The sequence below is a fragment of the Manacus candei genome, unplaced genomic scaffold (genome assembly GCF_025592945.1).
Source record: "Manacus candei isolate 608988 ecotype Guabito, Panama unplaced genomic scaffold, ASM2559294v1 h1tg000014l, whole genome shotgun sequence".
In the NCBI taxonomy this organism is placed as follows: Eukaryota; Metazoa; Chordata; class Aves; order Passeriformes; family Pipridae; genus Manacus; species Manacus candei.
In genome coordinates this window covers 20,804,200-20,827,554 of record NW_026138062.1, presented here as the reverse complement: position 1 = coordinate 20,827,554, position 23,355 = coordinate 20,804,200, and the positions used below count along the sequence as shown (strand labels likewise).

Here is a 23,355-nt window from a genome sequence, read left to right as displayed (position 1 = left end):
GGTAAAGGTTTTGTCTTTTTAAACATAAGGTCAGAGTGTACAGTCAAAGAAAGCTCTGACATCACCTCAATATGGACAGTATTGTTTAAAGTGCAATTTAGTAGCAATTTTAAGACACCTATTTCTTTTCCTGCAGCTGTTACCTCTGCTTTCAACAGCACTGGTACCACTCCACTGAAATCAGGTTCTGCCCAAGTGCCAAATCTGCATGGCTGAGGGTCCTTTGCTGGTATATTCATTGCAGTAAGAACTGTAAGAGCCAGAGGCAAGTCAGTGAGATTGAGAGAGCTCGTGAGATCATCATGGGAGGAATGAATCATCTGCCTTGGAAATATAAATGTTTATGATCACTGCCTCTATTCTGCACATATATTCTCAAGATACACAATTTTACAAGGGTGTTGATATTTATATAATTCCATAAATTTAGACAGTGCATTACAAACACAATATGTAGTTGTAGCTATAAATAGCAGAGCAGCAGGACTGAATTTTCAACTCTTTCTTATTTTCTATACTCCACAAATGGGATGTGTGGCACAAGTTAAGGAACTAAAGAAAAGAAAATACAGCTATTAGGCAATAAAAAACTCATGTGAGTCTCCATATTTTAGATGGTGGAATGGAAGGCTAAACATCTACCAAAGAACAAAAAATAAAACCAGCTCCCAACATTTAGCTGTAACATTACCATGACTAAAAGACAAAGAGTAGATTCTGAAGTGGAGGTTTTGAGAATAGATTATTTTCATGGCATGTTTTTGGTGTCAATGTGACAAACTAACACCTGCCTTCGACAAGAAGCATTTTGGCAAACAAATGCACAATGTAATCAAAAGACTAAGCTTGTTTCTAAACCTTGGCTGATGCTTTTTTTTTAGTGCTCACAACACTACGGCTGTACGCACAAACCCACGAGAAAATCAATTGCTAGGTGCTGTAGGAGCATCATATCAATGTACCAAGGAAGATATTCTTCCAGAAGGCCAACTAATAAATTCTCAATGCATATTGAAAAGGGACAAGCCAGTAACTCTTGGTAAGCTTTCTAAACTTAGTATTAAGGATTTGCTTCAAGAGTTAGATTTGTCAGGAAATAACTTTAACAGCAATTAAGGCCTATGGCTTAATACTGATGTAAACCAGCAACCTAGCACTGATGCAAGCAGTTACAGTATATTTATTTATTAATTTTGTAAAAAAGGCTTCTTGCAGCAGCCTGCACCCTTATTTCCATTTCTTGGCTCAATTAATAAATAATTCAGAGAGGAAGAGATTGCGTGGTGTAAGCAGTACTTTTAGAGGTCAGTTATATGTTACATTTAATTTCTTTATTTAACACTGGATATATTAGAATTATACTGGATATATCTTTTAACAGCTGAAGTAAAAAAATATGTGCACTGAATCGTCATTTCAAAACTACACTGAAATACTTCTGGACACTCAAGATACGCCAGACACACGAGGCCATGACTTCACATGAAGATCCCTCCTACCACAACACTACTTGGCTCTGGTGATGGACTGACACACATTTCATAAGAAGGTAAAACATTCCGAGCTCTGAAGCTCAGAAGTGGGGCTTTCTGCACCTACTCTAGGGAAGGTCATACTCTGTGCCACTGCTGCCTTTGTGTCATAGGGAAATGGAACTGCTGAACATGGATGCTGTTTTTCCAAGGAAATGGCCACCTTAGGCAGAACAGATCAGGAAAGTGGTTTTAACAGCTCTCACTGTGTACTTTAATGATTTTTTGTTATACTGATGTCTTTCAAAAAGCATCAGTTGGGTAGAAAATGTAAGCCTTTGCTTTACTGTCCCCAACAGACATCCTCTATGGTGCTCCTTCACACTGAATTGATGGGGTTTCCCATGTGTCCTCATCTGCCAGGTGAACCATCTGTGAAGTCTGATCCATAAGTTCTTTCTCATCCTGGGCTATTAATAATGCATCTTCTTGTCCTCCTGCTACCTGAAGGTCAGAGCTACGGGAACAATTAGATTCATCGAGTTTGTCCATTGAAGACACTGTAGTTGTAGAGGACTGTTCAGTTGCTGTTTCAGCTTGTGGTTCTGTTTTAAAATGAAGTCCAAACATGTTATTTCTGATGAGGTATCGAACGCACTGCAAAATCACATTCCTTTCATGTCGGATGTCCTGGGCCAGTAACTGGAAATAAAAAAAAGAGAAGATGATCTATTGTTCTGTAGCTGATACAAGATGTGTGGGTCTGCTCAGTGATTTCCTACTTCTCTGAATTTAAACAGTTGGCTCTCACACACAAGTCTTGGACACAAAGGGCTGGAGACTGCCATACAGACACAGCAAAAGAAGGCTGGGTATTCTCTCCTTTGGGGCTTTCTCACCACCTGACTGGGGCTTTGGCAGAGTCAGCAAGCACATTTGATAGCACTACCACTCAGCCTGCTGGGCTGGGCCATCTACAGGCTTGCTATCCCCTCCCTCAAATCAGCACATGCTGATCAGACCTCTTACCGCCCCAGTTCAACTCAGCAGCCAGAAAAAAACAAACCTGACAATTAGCAGCAAGTAGTGGGGTATTCCAGGATTTTCTACTGTCTGAGTGTTTTTTTAGTGGGGTGCGTGTCAAAAACCAAGCAGGCTCAGCAAAGGGCACAGTACAGCAGAGAAGAGGTGGGTCCAGGCACCCAGAGAGGAGGCAGCAGGCAGGGAGCTGCCCCTCTGGGCAGAAGCAGGCTGTTAGAGCAGTGAAGGCTGGTTTGCTCTAGTGATAGAGGCTCATAATGGTCACAAATAGATGAAAGAGGATGAAAAATAGTCACATGCCCAAAGTACACATGTTTAAGCATTGTTCTTTTAGCACCATTGAAGCAATAAGGTAGCTAGAACAAGCTGACATGTGGTGGTATCTTTGGATTAACACGTCATCTCAGTGTGCTCAGGTGGCAGAGAGCATCACTGAATATACTTAAATACAAGGGATTTCCTTCCCAATTATCTGACTGTAGATTGAGATGACAATGTTCTCATATCATGGACTATACTAGGCCATGCATTCCAGTACTTCAGGTTAGCAAGTCTATAAGCATCTATTACACTTTCTAAGTTATACTGTATCTGTAATTTAATATCTGATGCATTTTTAATTTAAATCCCCTATGAGTAAAAGATAAATACAAGGAAAGAGCATGTTTCATCAGGTACCAGATGTACTGTGGATTTAAACAGCAGTAACTGGTTTGGGCTATAATACACCAACCTAAATCTAGTAGCTTAAAGTGCTAGAGGCCTCCCTCACCTCCTTTAACCTCATTGAAGTTCATTTTGGTTGTAGGGGAAAAAATAAAAAAGCTATCAGCCAGGGAGCTGAAGGAACTTTTGTCATTGCAAGTGTCAGCAGAATTAATACTCTGAACAAACAAAAGATTTGAAGCAAGTGGCTAAATCTGTAATTTCCTGATCATTTGCAGAGCTGTATTACACATTGCAGGAGATCTGGTTTAGTTTGGCTTGAAACGTCACAAAGCAGCTTTTTTTGTTATTATAAGTTTCAACAGTGTTTAACCAGCCACTTTTAAGTCTGCATATTTCTACTTAGACTAGCTGTTGAGAGGTGTTACAAGCAGCTGACAACTAAAATGAGCCTTTGGGAACCTTCCATCTGAACTAAGAGATGTCCTTTAGGGCAGAGAAGGGACAGTGTAGTGATGTTCTCTTTGTCTGACTGGGAGAAACGGCTGAATTCCCAAATGGACAAATTAAGGCACAGATGGGATGCACCATCACCCTCTAAAAGACTGTATCTTTGTATTTTATTTTTTAATGTAGGGATGAGTATCAGTAGAGTGATACTACACAAGTTTTTTATTTTGTCAGCATAGAGAATGACTAAATACACATTACTATTTGCATGGCTGCAATAAACATATTTTAGTAATGCTTCAACTCACTGCAAATGACTGCCAATAGATATCTGCAGCTATTCTCCTACCACCCCCCCTTTTATTTGGATGCATTTTGTAGAATTTCAGCCTTGCTTCCTCTCAAGGTTTTTACACACTGACTATTTCTGATGACACTGGAAGCCTACCTGCAAGCCTAAGGCACTCCTCTATGATTCACAGCCACAGTACACTTCCATTAGCAACAGCTTTGAGCAACATTAAAGGGCAAAAAGCCCTCACTAAAACGCAACTTTAAAAATGGACTACACTGGCAAGCTTCAGCTCAGGCTTTCTTGTTTTGCCAGCTTCTCTCAGCATGTGGGACTTCATCTGACTTTCTTCCAGAGTTGTCACTGCTTTGATCACCAACAACTTTGAAGAGCAAGAGATAACAGCAACTGCATGCTTAGGGAGCTACACAAAGGACAAACACTTCCTTTTCAGTCATTAGGAACTTTAATTCTTGGCAGCGGTGGTACTATGTGCTAAAAAGACTACCAAGGGATTTCTCCCACATCTGCAGCTTGGGATGTACCTTATCAGGTATCTCTTGCCTAAACATCCTGTGCTATTTCAGAGCCCTGATGTCAGTGCCACCCTGCTTTCTCCTGTGTTTTGCCCATACCAAGTTTTCCCTTGATGGGAGAGCTTTATGTTGACTATTTACAGAAGGCAGTCTACCTATCTCATACTGGTTTTGAGCAATAAATGCAATAAAAGCTCCAAAATTTTGTTGGAGCTTTCTAAAGAAAGCCACCAATGTTTGTGGCCAAATAGGTTGCTTTGTGCTACCCCTACAAACCTCTTTTTACCCTTCTGAGACACCAACCTGTTGTTCTTCAAGGTGCCAGTGGTGTCCTTTCCTCAGATTGATCTAAACACACCTACAGAGAAGAAACCCCCGGGCGCGCAGGTTGGAGCTCAACACCACTCTGTAGTTTAAGTCACCAACATATTTATCAACAAGGTCTCTTTGTATGTGGAAAAAAAAAATTGTGTCTACTCCTTGACCAGAGGAAGGCAGTTGAATAGCAAAGCTGAGAGCAAAGGGAGGAAGATCAGAACAAGGCTGATGGGATTACACACAAACAAAACCCACTGGATACTACCACAGGGAAGGGAAGAGAGAGGAACAAAGGTTTCGTTCTTTGGGCAGCTCATGTAAGGCACATGATTGTCATCTTGTGCTCACCAGTCATTACCTGAATGCACACCAGGGTATTTCTATTTGTCTATTTAAGCATCTACACCTTCTCCAAGTGAAACATTCACTATTTTTAAGACAGACCTTCTGCTAACAGACTGCTCTAACTTCCCACAGGGAAGAAAAGAACCACTCACAAATAGTTCTACTCTTGCACAGGGGGCATTATTTTAGAACTAAGACTATTACCATTTCCAGCAGAGTTGGACGGCGCTTTGGAAGGAGAGGTAATGTTTTCTTGCCCCAGTTATCAGGCCCTCTGGGGGGACGTGCATTTGAATTTGAGCTTCTTAACTTCGTGCCTGCATATTCCAGACGTTTTTGATTTGAGTTTTGACTCCGAGGAACATAAGTAGTTTGAGGCATATTTCTGAGCACAGCCTGGTTCTTCTCAGCTTCTGTTGCAGTCTTGACAGGGATTTCTTAAAAGAAAAAGAACACACTTTCATCTCAAACTTAAAAGCCTCTTTAACATGCTTATATCCCCACACATTGGCAGTTCGTTAGTACTATTCTTGCTCACATAACCTCATGTGAAGGTGTTCAAGGTTTACTTGGAGGAAGGGAGGGGTTTATTTAGTTGGGGTTTTCTTTTTAAATACAAAGAATTATCTCTAAACATTCACAGAAATGAAAACAAGATATTTAAATTCAGCAATGTAAAAAGAAAAATAGAAGGAGTAAGAGCTGAATGAGATTTTCAAACCTCTACCTTCTTATAACTTATGAAGTACATTATTTCTGCTTCACATTATAGCTTGCTGCAAATTTGGCTGCTGAGAAAATCATAATACAATTAGGGCAGAGGATGCCCAAGTTCAGCTCATGGCCTGCTAGATGTTCTCTAACTTTGGGTAGGCCATCCTGGGCAAGTAAGGCACAGTAACTATTTGCAAAAACAAGCAGCAGCAGCAATTCTTCACCATACACTGATGCATACAGTCAGAGAAGCACAAAATACAAGTACTAGAGTTCGTAGTCTTACTGCAACACCCAGCAGCATTCTATGGAAAAAGCCCTTAAGGACATGGAAATTAGTTCACAGGGTGAGCATAACAGCTTTTTCCTGGGACTATTCAAATATGATTTGAAGCAAGACTGAAAACAGGTTGCTTTTTTTCCCCAGCTAGGGGGGAAAAAAGGTTTGGAAAATTCAATGACATGCAACCTAACCAAAGACATTTTATGCCTCCCCTCTCAACCCAGGACATGCTGCTGAGAAAAGGCAAGCAAAAAACCCACACGTCCTGCTTGCGCAAGCCCACATCACCACGGTGTGACACAGGGTAGAAAGGGCAAGGATGTGCTTCTACGAACCTTCAGGCTCGCTGTCGGATGCGCTGCCATAGTTGACCGACAAGGCACTAAGGGCAGAGGTCACCTGCTTGGGAACAACTGTCAGACCCAGCCTCCCATCTTCATCAGTTGTTTCGTCCTTGTCGGATTCTGCAGGGAAAGAAAAGGCAAGAAGGATTTTTTCCTAATAATCCTGCATGCCAACAGCCAGCCTTGCTGCTAAACCCCCGTCTTGCCACCACACAAGCCTGATGTTGGGTACCATTGCTCAGCACCATGGACTGAGAGAAAAACCCCACATTTGTCTGCCCTCTTTGGACATTAGCTGGCAAACTTGTGTCTCCGCTGGTTTACAGTCCTGCCAGCAACGTTACTGAAACAAAAAGTTTCCTGAACACAAGTTTGAGCTTTCTGCTTCTTTCTTCACATACCAAACATAATTATAGGTTTTATTATCAAATGTAGGTAAAGAGAGAGAGAGGATTTCATAATACGTTTTGAAGTCTTGCTGGATTTAGTCCTGCTGGATTTAGTCCTGCAGAGCAGGGGTGTAGAGAAGGTTTTAAAAGCCAGTCAGGGGGAATTAAAAAAGAAAAAAAAAAGGAGAATTCAGATCATTCATAGTGAGAATTGAAGAGCAAAGACATTTTTGGACAGTAAAAAAAGTTGATAAGGGACATTGAGAACCAAGCCTACAAATCAGACAATCTGTTTTCAGCAGTACTTCAGACCACTTGATACTTAAATCCCTGCAGAGCATTATGGATGCACATGTAAGCAAAGTATTATACTCTCGAACCACCCCAAAAGAGAATACTAGGAAGACAAGAGGCAAGCAGACCAAGAATACTGAATTTAAGGATACTAGGAAAACAGAGGCCTAGAAGAAAAAGATCCCTAAAAATAAAAATGCAAAATTGTGATGGCTTTAGTTTGAAACAAAGGATCTATATGAAGTAAAATGTTGGAAAGACTCTCAGGTAAACACTGCCACAGTTAGCAGGAAAACTAAGAAATCCTTTTTAGTAATACACCTGCATACAAATTTTGTATTTTTTTTTAAATGTATGTATATATGCAGACACATCCCTCCCACTACTAAAAACCTTTTGAAAAACTAGCTTGTTGGTAGTTCTAGAAAAAGACTGGTTGCAACCTTATTTTCACAAAGGAAGAGTTGTGCCCTTTCCCATCCCCTGTATGTCTAAGCCTGCCCTGCGGGAAAGCTGCTTCACATTTCTAAGAAGATTTTACTGAAATTAACAGTTCTGAGATCATTATTTTGAAATCACAAATTTCTCTATTCTCTTTTAATATAACATTAGAAATTGGCAATTTGATTAATTGGAACTCATGATTAGTAAAACAACTTTTTGATAAATACTTAGGTAATTTATCTAAACTACTTACCTGCTTCTTTTTACTTTTTGAGAAAGGTCAATTCTCTCTGATTTAGTAATCATGCCAGTTTGCAATCACATTCGCAGCTCATGCCAAATTCAGTGCATTTTTCTAATGGAGAACATATAGCACCTGCATATACTTATGCAATTATAAAGTACCTTTTACTTCCATTTATTTTGATTCATTGCTGCTTTTCTTCTATCTCATCCAAAAAGTTGAGTGTATACTGTGGTTGGATGTCTTTTCTTTTTATTTTTGTTAAATTTTAAATATTTACCCTTATTTTCCTTTTTATAAAATTAAGAAAACACATTTACTGGACTACATTTTCTCTTTGAGAGTAACATATTTGGAGGAAGCATTATGCACTACTGAGTACAACTGCCTGTTTCTGGTCAGTAGATTCCTCCAAGTTTTACACCCGACAGGTTCATCACCTTACCTTGTTTCTGCTTATAAATCAAGAGGAAAATTCTGTTTTCTCACCTTCTATTCAATTCCTTAGCTTTGAAGATACTAGTGACTAAACAGAACTTAAGTAAATTCATTAATTAAAAAATACAAGGCTTAAAAAGTCCAGAAAAATGTCATCTCATCATGGCTAGGCTCTGCGAATGAAGATTTGGGAAGGGCTCTACCCACGTTTGTTGCAAGTGCGCTGGTGGTTAAAAAGGCCAATACGAGATAGGCATGTCCAGTTGCACCAGAAAAATGTACCTTTACAGTAAAATCATGGATTTCAGCTGTATTATTTTTTTAAAAATTCTACTTAGTTATATTGCAGTTTTTATTATCTGTTCTGGCTACATTTCTCAGTAGTCTAAAAAGCTGCAAACCGGGTTTAATAATGTGTAATAAGCAAGTACTACATTCCTTTTCTGCCTATAGTAACAGAAGTTACTAGCTGTACTTTGGTATAATTAGACCTTTTATCATTAAGTAAAACACAGATGCTGCGGGGAAATACAGATATATTTAAGCATACTTAAGTTTCCCAACATGCAGAGATTAGCGCAATAAACAATTTGCATGGGGATGCTGAGTTTTTTTCCCACTAACTGAAGATTATGTTTTCAAGAGGAAAAACTCAGCAAACATCTTTCCAGGGGATGTATTCTACACTTGTTGCTAAAAATAGCAAGACTATAAGTCAGCTTACATGCCATATTCTAAGAGTACTGCACCACTGCTGATTATATTATAAATAATTATATCTGAAGAATTTATGTTGCTGCCAGCACGTGGAAACAAGACATGCTTACCAAAAAAACCTCCCAAAAACTAAGCAGCAATACTTCAGAGAACACACATATGGAGAATATCAAGAGTAATAATACGACAAAGAACAGAATTATAAGAAAAATACTGACATTTTAAGTAATAAATTTAACTCATACAAGGAAATCTATTTGCTTTCACATTCTAAATACTGTTATTTTCAAAACCACAAAGGAATATTTAATAGTCTTTAAAAAATAATTTGACTGCTGAAGCTTTATTCTTCTTCTAGCTTTCTAAATATTTTCTTATTTTACATGTTAGTTTAGCAACTTAAGTTGGTGTATGTCTTTTACACTATTATACAGTATTTACAACAGAATGTGTAATAGCTGCACACGAACTTTATGTCAGACTTCCAAAACGGCGACTAGCAAGTAAAAGTTTTAGCATTTAAACTTAAAACAACTATTTAAAATAAAAGTTCTCCAAGTTCCTTCATCTTACCAACTTCACCATTTGCCAGAAGACCGAGAGGGTCCACGTCCTTCTCATATGCTTGACCCGCCGAAGTCTCTTGTTTTTCATGTTCCTTTTCACACGTGCTGTTTTCTGGTCCATTAGCTTCATTTTGAGTTCTATGTACATGATAATCCCCACCATTTTTCCTAAATTTCTTCCAGAACGGGCGCCATTGTCTTCTCCTGTGTCTTCCTTGATGCCCACGAGCCTCTCCATTTTCTGGAGGTTTCCACATCCCCTTCATTTTGCTGGAGAATAGGAACACAAATCTCAATACAAATGATAAGCTATGAGAATAAAATCAGGCCCACATTTAAGGTTCAGCAACACATAATGACGGCAGGACTTACAACAGCTCCGCTAACATATGGTGACAGACCAGACAGGCAGTCACAGCTCATCTCATTGGTTGGGTAATGTGACAATGCTGGAACCTGAATGAACAGTTTGAAGTTCGTGACTTTTAGTTTTTAACAAAGCTAAGGGTACATGGGCTTAGCAAGTTCCTTGATCATCTGCAGTGGTGTTTTCATTTCAGAGAACAAAGATGACAAGTATTCCCCTGACTTAAGCATTTAAGTAATTCAAAACAGCAGGAACATGAAACGAAAAAGAAAGCATCTACTCTAAGCATACTTCCACTGCTGAAGTCTCCTTTTTCTGGTTACAGCTCAGAGAAGCATCTTGCTGCACCAAATCCATTCAGCCATCTGACACCATCAGCTGCAATGATTACCTAGTCTTGCCTGCAACTAATATGCCATTCATCTTTTCCATTCCAAGGAAAAGGAATAAAATAAATGTCTATCAAGGTAATGAATTTTTAAAAAACCTGAAACAAAGGAACAGGTCCTAAAATACAGGAAAAGCACAGCATGCTGGTTCCACTTATCTTCCATGGTTTCATAATCTTCCAGGTTATCCTATAAACACAAAACATGTTTATAGGAAGATACATGGAAAGCTTAACAAACTCATTTTTTGACTTTTTTGAACTCTAGTCAAAGTCTGTAGATACGAGAATAAGCATGACAAAGACAGAAAAGACAACCTAAATTTCCTGAAAACAGTTGTTTTCAAGCAACAGAAACTAAATTCACCAAAACAAGATTGGATCTAATATCACTACATTACAACAGCAAAAAACACAAGATCTACTTTCCTGAATGAGCCCCATGGTTCATTCTGACCAGTGCTACTTGCCTTAGCCTGACGTGCAGCATGGCAGAGGTCCTATTATCCCTAGTCAACCATTCGCCTCATGCTGTGGGATGCTGTATTGACAAAGGACTTCTTTTGGTTTGTCTTCATTCTGACATCTAAAACAGTCATTTGGTACCCCCATCCTTACTGAGTTACAAGAAACAGTGTATAACCACACTTCATTCACATCTTCCACCTATGCAATTTTTCTAGGCCCCCATCATACAGCCCTTCCAAGCCATCCACTACTTTGCTTGTACAGAAATGTTCCCATTACCAGCATTGCTCACTTCTATGCTTTTCCAACTCAATTAAGTCCTTCTTGAGAAGAGAACACGGCCTGTCATAGCAGTCAATATGACTTTATATCACACCAAAACCTATTTATTTTCACTCTCCAGTCATTTCACGACAGCACCTACCACTGATTGCTCAGCCCTGATAGTGTCACCCACCACAGTACAGTGCTCCCGTGGCACAAGTAGCAAGCCACTGCCTTCCTGTGCATCAGTCTCTCATCCACAAAAGACGGCTAATATTAGCTCCCGTAATCAACTCCATCTAGACAGAAAACTGCATTTCTGAATTTGTACAACCAGGCTCTAAATTCAGCATGTTGTTGTATAACCTAAAAGATATTGAGCAAATATAAGTGTTGTCCTTGACCAAGGATTAAAAACAACATTTCTAGTTGTTTGAAGTTCCCTGGGGCCTCAAACACCTAGAAAGAAACCCCAAAGTCACAAACATCAGCCTGGTATCTGTCTTCTACCGTTTGCTCATGAAAGACATACTGCTCTTCGCTTCCCATTCAGAGGGGACAGAAAGCCATGCGCTATTACTCTGCTGTTGCAAGACAACAGACAGACTTTCAAAGTGGTCCTTCTGCATCTCTGATCTTACACACAAGGATACTGAGAATTAGCAGTTGTAAAGCACTTCAGAGAACCACAAATGGAAAGCGCCACAGAAGTGTTAAGCATCTAATCTTTTCTAAATCTTACTTAGCCATTTGCTTTAATAGTACAGCTTGCACAGAACAAGCTGTATTCTGTTTATTGCCTTGTGCATCAGTAAATTTGCCAGATAAGCACCAATTCCAGAATCTTTACTGTTGATATACAAAGCAGAAATGGACAGTTCATCAAGTCTATACTGCTAGCAGCTCAGGGGAGGGAGGGGAAAAAAAGAGGACATTTCTAGAATCAACCAGAGTAAAAGGTCACTAAGTGAAAGCAAACAACCTACAATTTTGAGGGCTTTTTTTTTTTCCAAACAATTTTCCCGATATAAAGCTACTAGCAAATGTAATAGCATGGAATTGCCGACAGACATTTAAGACTACATAATGCATCTGACTCAGAGCCACAGGAGTTAGCAAATAAACCTGCAGACATCAAACAGTTTGTTACTGTGACAAGGAAAACTCATCTTTGCTCATAAGAATCTCCAAACATAATATTGCATATGTTTGCAGTTTTAGTCTCAAGGCCTAGGTTTGGTTTCCTGGGTCCAAAGCACTTCTGCAACTTTATATTCTTTGAAAGAAGTTTTAATTCAGTCTTCCGTAAGTCTTTCCTTCCAAAGTTATGAAAGGCAACCAGTTGGAGGGGGCAGGTAAGTGTTGGATCTTCTGAAGTCCATGCTGCACCAAGGTAATTTGCACTGTCAACATTTAACAAATTAAACTAGCTTCTTATTCTGCACTAGTTCAACCACTTTACCACGGTGCAAGTTTTGTTTTGTTTGGCACCATCGCCCATAAAAAAAGAAAAACCTAGGCAAGCCCCAGCTTCACTTCCATGCAGCAGCAAATGGCACTTAGCAAGAGCCCCTTAGGACTGAGTCTGCTCTTGCCTTCCAGCACAGTCATTCTAGTTTAAACAAGTGATATTTTAGGAATGTGGCTCATTATAACACTTTTTTAAAAAAAAATCTTCCCACAGGTACTAAATGAGAGCTAATGAAGCTAGTTGGTTCCACCTAACAATGATACTGAGGGAAGAGAAAAGAACAAAACCATACTGGAAATTAATTTATAAGGGAGAGAATGGGTAAAAATCCATGACGAGAACAATGGTAGCAGACAGATAAGAACTAAGAAGCAGCACTACTTAATTAATAATGAAAACTTTATGAAAATAAAGTTAAATCTTTCTCCCCTTTTCACTTGATTGTTGATTTATCATCTGAAAGGAGAGATTAAGAAGCCAAATCTGCCCATAAAATCTCTCCTGGCCATTTTCAGGCATTAAAGGATTAGAACACGTGGATTTATTACGCTGCATGAATTTTGTCCCCATTACTGCTATTTTAGAGACCAAGGTTATGCTGATCTAATGAATGGCCACTAGAATGTGGTTTTCTCAAATAAGCCTGAGTACAGAATTAAGCAAGACTATCAGATTTTTAATACAGTTATTGTTTCATTTAACTGAAGTGGACTTTGAAGCACCATGAAGTAAACAAAAGAATATTACATCTGCAGTTTGTCACATGACTTGTCCTCTGTTAAAGGGCAGCTAGATTGTGTATACAGTGGAAGCAGTAAATTCTGGGAGACCACAGTAAGAGAGCACACTTGTGAAGGAGGAAAGCAGCAAGCTTGGTTCAAAACACTTACCCAAACTGTTGTGTAGTCAGCACTTCTCCCCTTTCCTCCTTCTGCGCCTGCATCGCCTTCTTCTTTTCAATATTGGCCAATGTAGGAAAATTCCTAGAAGAAAAAAAAATTTTCACTGGCTTTTAAAGGATTCAACTGTACTTTCTCAATTCCCCCTTTACCAAACCAGCTTCCTCTATAAACATTACAGATTTTTTAAACCTTCAGTGGAACTTTAACAGACTGTTCCTCTCTTAAAAAGGTACCGGTGGGGAAAAGAAACCCAAGTGTATTTATGTTTACACATCCAGATTAAAAAAGAAAAAACAAAATTATCATGCTTAGAATTTACCAACCCATCAAACAAGCTACAGACAAACAGTTTGGTTACAGTCATTGACTCTCTGCTTGTTCCAGTACACAGCAGCATCATTTGGTCCTCCAATTTTATTTTTACTGAGCTTCAACTGGATTATTTGAAAGACACTAAAAGGCACAACATGCTTTTAGCAAACTAACTGTCACGTTCTTGTAATATTAAAAAAAAAAAGTTATAGGGACAGCTTCTGGGTGCACAAGTTTCCTTTAATGTGACAGTTTGGGAAAAGCACCCGAGTTTCCTCTCAAGCAATATTCAGCATCGTGGCTGCACACTGACCTCTAGTTCACCAAAATTACTGCCTCTTTTTAATTCCAGCTTCAAGAAAAATTGCTAAGTCATGCAGATCAAAAGAAATCTACTGTTATAACCATCTCCCAAAACATCCCTCTCTTCTGTTCCCCACCTCCCTTAAAATCCTTTCCTACACAAAAATGCCACACTGGTTTTAACATGCAAAGACCATAGAGCAAGGCTTTTTACCACCAAAGCCCAAAAATGGCTACAGTAGTTGCTCTGCAAACATTCGTTAGCTAAATCTCAGTGCTTTGAGATAAAGATGGTAAATGAGAAACACATGCACATAGTCCCCCAGCTTCTGGATGGAAACACAAAGTATAAATATTTGATGTCTATTAAAATGGAGTAAAGAGAAACTCAGAACAGCTTCTCAATAGCTATCAAAAAAGACACATATCTTTCTTTAAATATTTAATCATATCACATGCATTTTCCCCATTTTACAGCATGAATGTTAAGTGTCACATTGATTCAAGACAGCTTCAACCACACACCAAGGGAAAAAGAGAAGCATTTTCTATGAGACAAACCTAAACACACTACAGAACTTGTCTCCTTGAAGAGGATTTGAACACGAGCTGTCAACATCTATTTTCATTGGATTTCTCCCAGAAATCCGCCATACAGCTCAAGTGAGCACAGGGATGTGATGCTTTATCTCTGCTCTTCCCTGTTAGTTACATTTGTTCATCCCTGTTATAACACTCCCAGCACACAACAAATATGCAGTGAACTCTTTAATCTCAAGAGCTTCGCATTGACAAAGACTTCTGTGCTTGGCACCTCTCCACAGTTTTGGAATAAGGTGCTTTCCTTCACGCATATAAAGGCTCGCAGGAGAAGAGTGAGTTATAAAATAAGTAGTTGTGCTCAAAAAAACCCCAAGTTTGTCATAAAAATTGGTTTTTTTTCAAATATAAGGGAAGACCCTAAATCCTAGAACAAAGGAGTCTTCAAAGTGCTCCAGTACTTATGCTAGTTAAGGACATATTCAGACATGCTCTTGCAACATGATTTGAGACATGAATGCCTCCCACTTTCATTCCTATGAGTTACCACTCCCTCCACCAAGCCACCGTTATGGACTGCACGAAGGCTTTCAGTGCGATTCATTGCCAAGATCGACAGATTTCTCCCAAACCACCCTTCCAGTTGACACAGGCAGTAACTAACAGCTGGCGAGAGCTCAAGTCGCAAGTCCTAGCACACCCGCAGGAGCACATCTGAAGGCACCTGTGGTGGCTCTGTTTATTTTCTCCAACTCTGTTTACTCACTGGTGCAGAAAATGTACCTATTGTGAGAGCACACATGCAATGTTTCATTTCATTCACAATGAGTGACTTTATTCTTCCATCTAAGGACTTGGTGGGCAGTAAGCTCTAGACGTTCGAATCCGCAGGTCATCAGCCCAGGTCTGTGGTAGACTGGGTTTACTCCTCCCCAGGTGCTCTGTGTTACAAGGCTGGGTTAAGCCCACCAGTGGGTCATAGTGGGACCTAGTGGGCCAAGTCAACTCCAGTTGACCTTGCAAAGATCAAACAGTCCAAAGAGGCCTAGACCGAAGTTACCCACCCACTCCAATGTACCAGCCCCAGTGCAATTCCAGAACTCATCAGGTACTGCAGCTCCCGTACAAAGAGGTCTGTGCACCTCCTAGCAATGGCTAGATCTACTCATGGAGGCAGGGAAATTCAACTGGACCCTATGTGGAGGCAGATGCCTACAATGGAAACATTATGGTCTTGAGGTAAAGGTTTATGGTACTTTGTAAACTTCACTATCTAAAGGACAGCCACAAAGTACTCAAGCGAGATCAAAAATCAAAAAGAGAGGAATTTAATCTTTTTATATACAGAATTCTTTTTCTGGAAGGCTAAATTTAGGAAGACTGCTTCTGAACATAGGTGTGACAATGCAGAAGGAAGAACCTATACTGACTGAATCTCTCCACATAAAAGGCCATGTGTTTTAAACACAATGAGCTGACTAGGGTTTGAACCCTTGGAAGATGGCATGCCCTCCTCCTTCCCTAAAGAAATAAGGTTCTTAAAATGCTACCTACAAACATGACTGAAGTAGAAAAACTAGCCCAGCGCTTATGTCCTGCAAACAGCTTGTCAGAGCTTGAATACAAACAGCTTCATCAGTCCCCACAAAGGCTTTACAAACCTAAGCAACTTACTGTAAAAGAGAGTTAAACCAGGAAGTGATGGTCTGGCACAGTAGATTTCATGAAACCAGAACTGCCTGAGAGGTCAGCCCTATTTCAGAGCAGCTGCAGTTTCCAACCATAGACACTTCTATAATCCAAATTGGAAGTTTTTCAGCATAAATTGTCAAGATAACACCAGAAAACTGTTTTTTCAAGCTGAGTATATTAGATATATACCAACAAAGTGAGACATGCAGGTAAAGGTTACCCTAAGCTTCCAGAGACAGGGAATGGTGACATTGAACATAATCACTCATGTGTTTTAGTGAATAGATTTTTTATTTCAATAAGTGAGTGCACTAGCCAGAGCCATACATTCTTTTTATAGACCAGTGTACTCTATCTTGCTCACATAAACATCAGAGTAAACTTGCTCTTAGCAAGCAGTGAAAAAACAGAGCTTTGCCAATGTCTAACAGAAAAGAGACCTGTTTCTATAGCAGTTTACACAATGAATTTCTGAGTCAAGAGTTACACAAGTTTAACTTAATAGGAACAGCACTGTGATCAAAATGCCTCAATAATCTGAGCTGATCTTAATTGCATACGCACAACCAAAGGGGGACATGGATAGCAAAGGGGACATGGATAGCCCAAAGGAAACAAAGAGACCCAACAGAAAGTTAAAAAAATCTTGGTTTAACTGTCCCACATCGGATTTTACCATGTTAGCTGAGAGAGATTGCTAATCCATCCCTGCAGATCAGAGTAAACGTTATTGTATCTATGCTTACCTTGATCTACTGACACATTCCTTCTACTTTGCTTTGCCTTCTCTAATTTACCAGCTTCTAAGAATTTATTTTTCATATTACATATTTAACTACTATGAATGCAACACCAGGAAGGATTCCAAGCTACTCTAGAATTATCATTATTCAACTAGAGAACCACAAATTAATTAAAAGTGATGTGGTTAATGGTACTGGACTTCATTCATTAAGCACATGCTCAGCCTAGGAGATATACTGCAAGGAAATACAGCAGACAATCCCTATCTGAACAAACCAACCCCAACAGATTAAAGAAAGCGGGGGAGGAGGGGGAGAATTTACAAGCAACACACAAGATGACGAAAATCTTCCAGTGTTGTATTAAAATCTAAGCAACAGCACATTTAATGACTAGAGCAGCCTTGCCACATTCTTACTAATAACCTTTGCTCAAGAAGAGTTGGTGAGAAACAGATGGGCTAGCAGACCCAGATCTCACTTGGGAAGAAGGGAAGACAGCACTATCCCATTCTGACACATTAAGGAAATGTACTGCAGATAATTCCCTTTAAGCTCACGTTTAAGAAAAAATATGCTGAAAACAGCACATTTCTCAACATTTGTAAAGGACAGAACAAATCAAAACAAGAAAAGTTGATGTCAGACTTCACAACCATCTGTCTGCAAAACACAGGGAAACCGTAAGATCCCATGGAACTTTATCTCTATTGCTGTTTGCTTAATTAGATTGCTTGGCTCAGCAGGTTCAACAGGGAAACAGCATTCCAGCCCAGCATACTTCATCAAGAGATACTCCTTACCATCTCTTCTCCTTCCGCTACACAAGTAAGGCTGCACTTTAAACACAGGCTCTATCTAGAAGATTTTAAGCAGGATACACAACTGAGCAACACAGCAGCTAACTAAGAAGAAAAATCTCAACTCTGTAAGTAATTATTTACAATGACCGAAAGAACAAGCAAGACAGGATGCAATATGGAAACATACATGTTAAATCACTGCAACCTAATTGGAAACAAACTACTAATGACCTAAAAAGATTCATTCTTAGCTCTGACTGGGGCTTCTAAAAAGAAAAAGATTTTTTCCTGTCACCATAAGCCAAGACTGCTTAATAGCTCAGACTCCCTCTGGTGTCCTTTTTTTGTGTACAATGCAATGTTTACTGCACATCAACAACAGACCTTCAGTACTAAACTGATGCTTTGCTGGCGACCCAATTAAAGCTTCACAAAAGTTCCAGATGGCTTTCTCTCTCTGCCTGTCCCCATCCCCCCTTTTTTTTTTAATTAAAAAAGGAAGGATGCTCGTAGAGCTTCCGTGCTGTACAAAGAGTAACAAAAGCCACCCAGGTAGTCATTCTATACCCATCCGTCACGGCTAAATAAGATGCCCACAGAAGGCTTGAAGTACCAAAATAAGGCACAGCACTACTCCATCTAGTGGTTTGGCTTAGACAGTCCTAATCCCATTTCGCCTTTTTCGGTTGGTGGTTGTGACCACAGGACTTTATTTCCTTTGATTTTACTGCGGTGCTTCAAGCAAAGGCTTTCAGCAACGTTGTATCACAGCCAAATTATATTAATTTATAAAAAAGCAACAGTATCTACCATGAGATTCTTTAGAACCTCAGCAAAACCATCTCAAGCAGAGCATCACCCTTATAATTAACTGTAGATAAAGGCTGCTGTGAGTCACAGTACCCACTCTCTACATAAACAGTATCTTAATCACGATTGCACTCAATTCCCACTTTGCTAATGTTCTAGTAAACAGTAGAGCACATACTGACATATACACCTTAAACATCACACTTAAACCTTAGTATCAACCACTAGACAAGAACTCTCCTGAACACCTCACAAAACAAAAAAGTGTATCAAAAGTTGAAGATGAGTAGCAAAGACTCACTCAAAAACTGTACATGAGTACTGACCTTTTTCCTTGGAGCTACTATTAGAAAATTAGATGTAGGCTCCTGAAAAACACGACAGCAATATGCAGACTGAAAGCAAATAAAAACCAAGCCCTCGCGTATCTTTTGAATAAAAGGAAACCCTGGAACGAAAACTAACCTAACACTAAACTTGCCCTAGCTCATCACCACTGATCTAGAAATTAAATTTGTATTACAACCTACTCTGCATATAGGACTCCTGCTCAGAGAAACAAAACTCATGCACTGATCACTTGCAAGACTATATTCTAAATCATGAACAGAAGTGAGGAAAGCCTACAGTATCTTTCTTCTGATGGAACAGGGCAGATTTTAATTTGTTCAGTTCTGAGGAAAAAAAAAATCTGAGATAAGGTCTATGGAAGTACAGTATGAATTTTTAAACACTTCGGTCCTGCTCAACAGAAAAAAGTTATAAGTTTTTACATCTGAGAATGAGAAATTATAAGAAATACTACATACAGAAGAACTTTACCTTGCACCCTATATACAATATAAGTTACACTACCTGAGACAATATAATTCATTGATGCTGTTCTCTTTCAGTAGAAAAGCGTCAAGCAATGCAGAAAGTCCTCAAAAATTAGGAAAACTCCCTGTTGCAGTCTACTGGGACAACTTAAGCTGTGGAAATCTGCACACAGCAGGACAGATTACAATTATAGTCTGTACAACAGTTCCAGATTTTTTAACTATTAGAAAAACACCACATAAACACACATTTTGACTTAAAATGTGATCAGTGATCAGGATAAGAGGAATAAGACATTCACCTAACCTGGGGTACCAGATCAAACATCTGGGAAAGCTATCTCTTCTCAGCTGATATTTGGCCTTCTATTATAATAGTACAAATTATTATAGTCTCTGCAGCTCACACTCTCCTGCCTAAGGCATTCTGATACAGATTACTACTGCAGGAGTTTTGCAGGGTCAGTGGAACAGCACAGCAGCAGCAAGTACATGCTGCTATTGCCCTTCATCTGTCATCTAATGATCGCATGGGGAAAATCCAGTAAAACAAATTCATAGGCCACAAGTCTTACCTTTTTCTTTCTTCTCTCCATCTAGCAATCTCTTCTGGACTATCTAATTTTATTCTTTTAGCACCCGGTGCGTGTGCCTAAGGAAGAAGTATTCAATGGTGTTTAAAAGGGGAAGGAAAAAAACAGGAAAAAGGAAAAAAAAAGGCATCATTATATCAGCTATAGCAGTATCACACTGTTTTCACCTCCAAAAGTGGTGACACTGCACACAGCGATGACAAAATTAATCCATTAAAAAAAAACAACGTAGTTTTCAACATATTTTCATCCACTTGCCTTAAAACACATTCTACTCAGAGGTGATATATTTTCTTCCCAGATGAATGAAAAGAAACCACTGAAGAATGAGAAAAGGGACTATGGTAAAGATGGCATAGACTCATGTTTTGGGCCCAGAGGGATACCTACGTTTTTCCAGTGTATCTGAACTATCTTCTCATGTGCACTGAAATTGCAACCTTCTTCTGTGCACTGCAAGATAAGAGGGTGAACTTAAAACACACCAAATTACACAGACTATGAACAAGCATTTGAGCACACTTTAAAAAAACTCAGTGACAGATACCTGCACGGTTTATTATACAGAGTGTTTAAGCTACTCAGGTTCTAGACAAAGGCAACTGTAAAAACAGTAACAAGGGATAACACGTTTTTAAATATAATCTGATTTTAGTATAACCAGTGCAGCCAACGTATCTGATAACTAGAGATAATGCGAAGTTTACCTAAGGGAAAAATTTGCAAGACACTCCAATTTCAAATTTTGATAGTTCTTTGTGATAAAGTTAAATGTTAAATCTTTGCGATAAAATGTTTTCCACACAAAAATTGTACATGCTATACTGATATCAGTGAATTAATTCCTATCATTTAGCAATACTTCAGAAGAAAACATTTAAAAATACTTCAGTAATAAAACCAAAAATACAACTAAAACCTCCCTTACACACAGCATTCAGAAAAACGTCCTCCACTACTATTTCACACAGCTCTGGAATCTCTTTGCTAAGTCCTCCATTCACAGAGTGACTACAGCTAACTACTTATCAGGCAGAAAGTTTAAAATCAAAATGTGAATGAAAGAAGCCAAACTCTTCAACCTGTTTATGCTGTGACATATGTTCATCATACTTCTCCTGGTTTTGATAGCCACGGTCACAGGTATCGCAATAATGAGAGAAAACTGGCTCTTTCTTCTTTTTAGTCTGGAGGAAAAAAAAAAGAAATAATCTCAAGATTGCAGTTACAAGATACTTCTATTTTTAATTAGTTGCAAAGCACTATCGTGAATATTTTTGTTAATAAAGCCATAAGTTACACATTTCAAAAGTTTCAAAGATAAGCTAAGATAATGTGAAAGTTAAGTTCAAATCACTTATCTCCTAAACAAAGTGCGCTGCACTCATCTCTTCCACTACCACCTTTCAATGAAGTACTTCTGCAAATGCACCAGGCTAGCACAGACTTACTGAGGGCTGTGAGGCAAACTAGGCTACAGCTCTGAGTCTCTTCCCTATCAAGACAGACTATGACTGTCTCCACATGACATGTACTAGTTCAGAGGGTAGCACAGATTTTTCCTTCTCCCACTACACACATCAGTGTCATCTGGTTGTGTGGTCTTTACAATATCACAGAGCATTAATGTAATTTAGGCACTCAGGCATCACCACAATAAGGGCGTTTCTAACACAAACCTGTGTTAGAATTTGCTTGAAATGTATCCTTCAAGAGGCTCAATATTTACACACTCTCATATGTAAGGCCTGGCATATTAGATAAGAGTATGGGATCTCTATAGCACCATGGGGCAAGACCCCCAACACTGTCACTGTCACAGACGGACAAAATGGTTTGGGTTGGAAGGGATCTTCAAAGATTGTCTGGTTCCGACACCCCTGACATAGGCAGGGGCAATCTTCCACCAGATCAGGCTGCTCAAAGCCCCATCCAACTTGGCCTTGAACACTTCCAGGGATAGAGCATCCACAACTTCTCTGTACAATCTGTGCTAGCCTCCCATCTCCTTCATGGTAAAAAAAGTCTTCCTGACATCAAATCTAAAACTACTCTGTTTCAGTTTAAAACCATTACTCTGTGTTCTATCGCTACAGGCCCTACTACAAAGTCTGTTTCCATCTTTCTTGTAAATCCCCTTGAAATACTGAAAGGTTGCTAAAACGTCTGCCTGGACCCTTCTCTTCTCCAGGCTGAACAATCCCAATTCTCCACTTGTCTTCATAGGAGAGGTGCTCCAGCCCTCTGATCATTTTTGTGGTGTTCCCCTGGATCCACTCCAACAGGTCCACTTCTCTCTTGTGCTGGGGACCCCAACCCGTACCTTTGGCTTATTATTTTCTTCTGGACGTTTACCAAATGCAGAGACTTGCTTGCCTTGCCATTTCTGGGAGAAATTACCATTTCCACCTTTGGAACAGGGAAAAAAAAAAGAGCCATTTATACATACAGCTGGTAAAACGTCCCTCCTCCCTCCTACTACCTCGGTGGGCCCACTGAAGGGTCTAGAGACGACAGAAGAGAGAGGGAAGAGACGAGAGAGGGTTGTATGACTAGCATACTTGGAGGGTCCTCCACCCCCCAAGGCTTCAGGACAGCCCCAGGGCTCCTGCCTATGTGGGATGGGAAGGAGTCCAGAGGCCCACGGGACGACTCCTCCCACGTCCCTCACCTGCATGCGGGCCCTGCGGTCGCACTCCAAAGGCCGGTGGGTGCCAGGCAGCGGGGGATGTGTAGTTATTAGGGGGTAGGTAGCTCTTGGGCTGTGAGTAGCTCTCGGCAGGCGGGTACTGCTCAGGTTGTGGGTAGTTCTGAGCAGGCGGGTAGCTCTCGGTGGGCTGGCAGTAGCCCTCAGGCTGTGAGTACCCTTCGGGTTTTGGGTAATTCCCAGCCTGCGAGTAGCTCTTGTCAGGCTGGGAGTAGCTGTCGGTGGGAGGGCAGCTCTCGGCAGGCTGCGAATAGCTCCTGGCAGGAGGATAGCTCTTGGGCTGCGAGTAGTTCTCGGCGGGCGGGGCGCTCTGGGCAGGCTGCGAGTAGCTCCCAGCGGGCGGGTAGTTCTCGGCGGGCTCTGAGTAGGTGTCGGCGGCCGTGTAGGTGCTGGGCGGGAAGCTGTCGGGAGGCGGGTATCGCCCGGGCGGCGGGAAGGGCCCGGGGGCAGCCCAGAAGCTCGGCTCCCAGGAGGGCGGCGGGCAGAAGAAGGGTGGGGGCATTCCTGGTGGAGGGAGCCCCGGCGGGGGCGGCGGGTACCAGGCGAAGGGGTTCATGCCGGGCCGGAGCGGCAGCTCGAACGCGGCCCCTGCTCCGCTCCCGCCACCACGTGGGGCCACTC

General features: G+C 40.4%; 1 protein-coding gene across 1 annotated transcript; it reads right to left on the bottom strand.

The window, feature by feature from the left end:
• NUFIP1 (nuclear FMR1 interacting protein 1) lies at window positions 1–23,353 on the bottom strand. The gene is made up of 10 exons (XM_051778701.1): window positions 22,699–23,353; window positions 22,351–22,436; window positions 21,110–21,214; window positions 20,418–20,480; window positions 20,010–20,086; window positions 13,402–13,494; window positions 9,561–9,823; window positions 6,453–6,581; window positions 5,325–5,557; window positions 1–2,174 (listed from the first exon to the last, which is right to left on the bottom strand). Exons 1-10 carry the CDS (start codon window positions 23,288–23,290, stop codon window positions 1,839–1,841), a joined length of 1,977 nt encoding a protein of 658 aa, XP_051634661.1. The 5' UTR covers window positions 23,291–23,353; the 3' UTR covers window positions 1–1,838.
• Window positions 23,354–23,355: the final 2 nt, after the last annotated feature.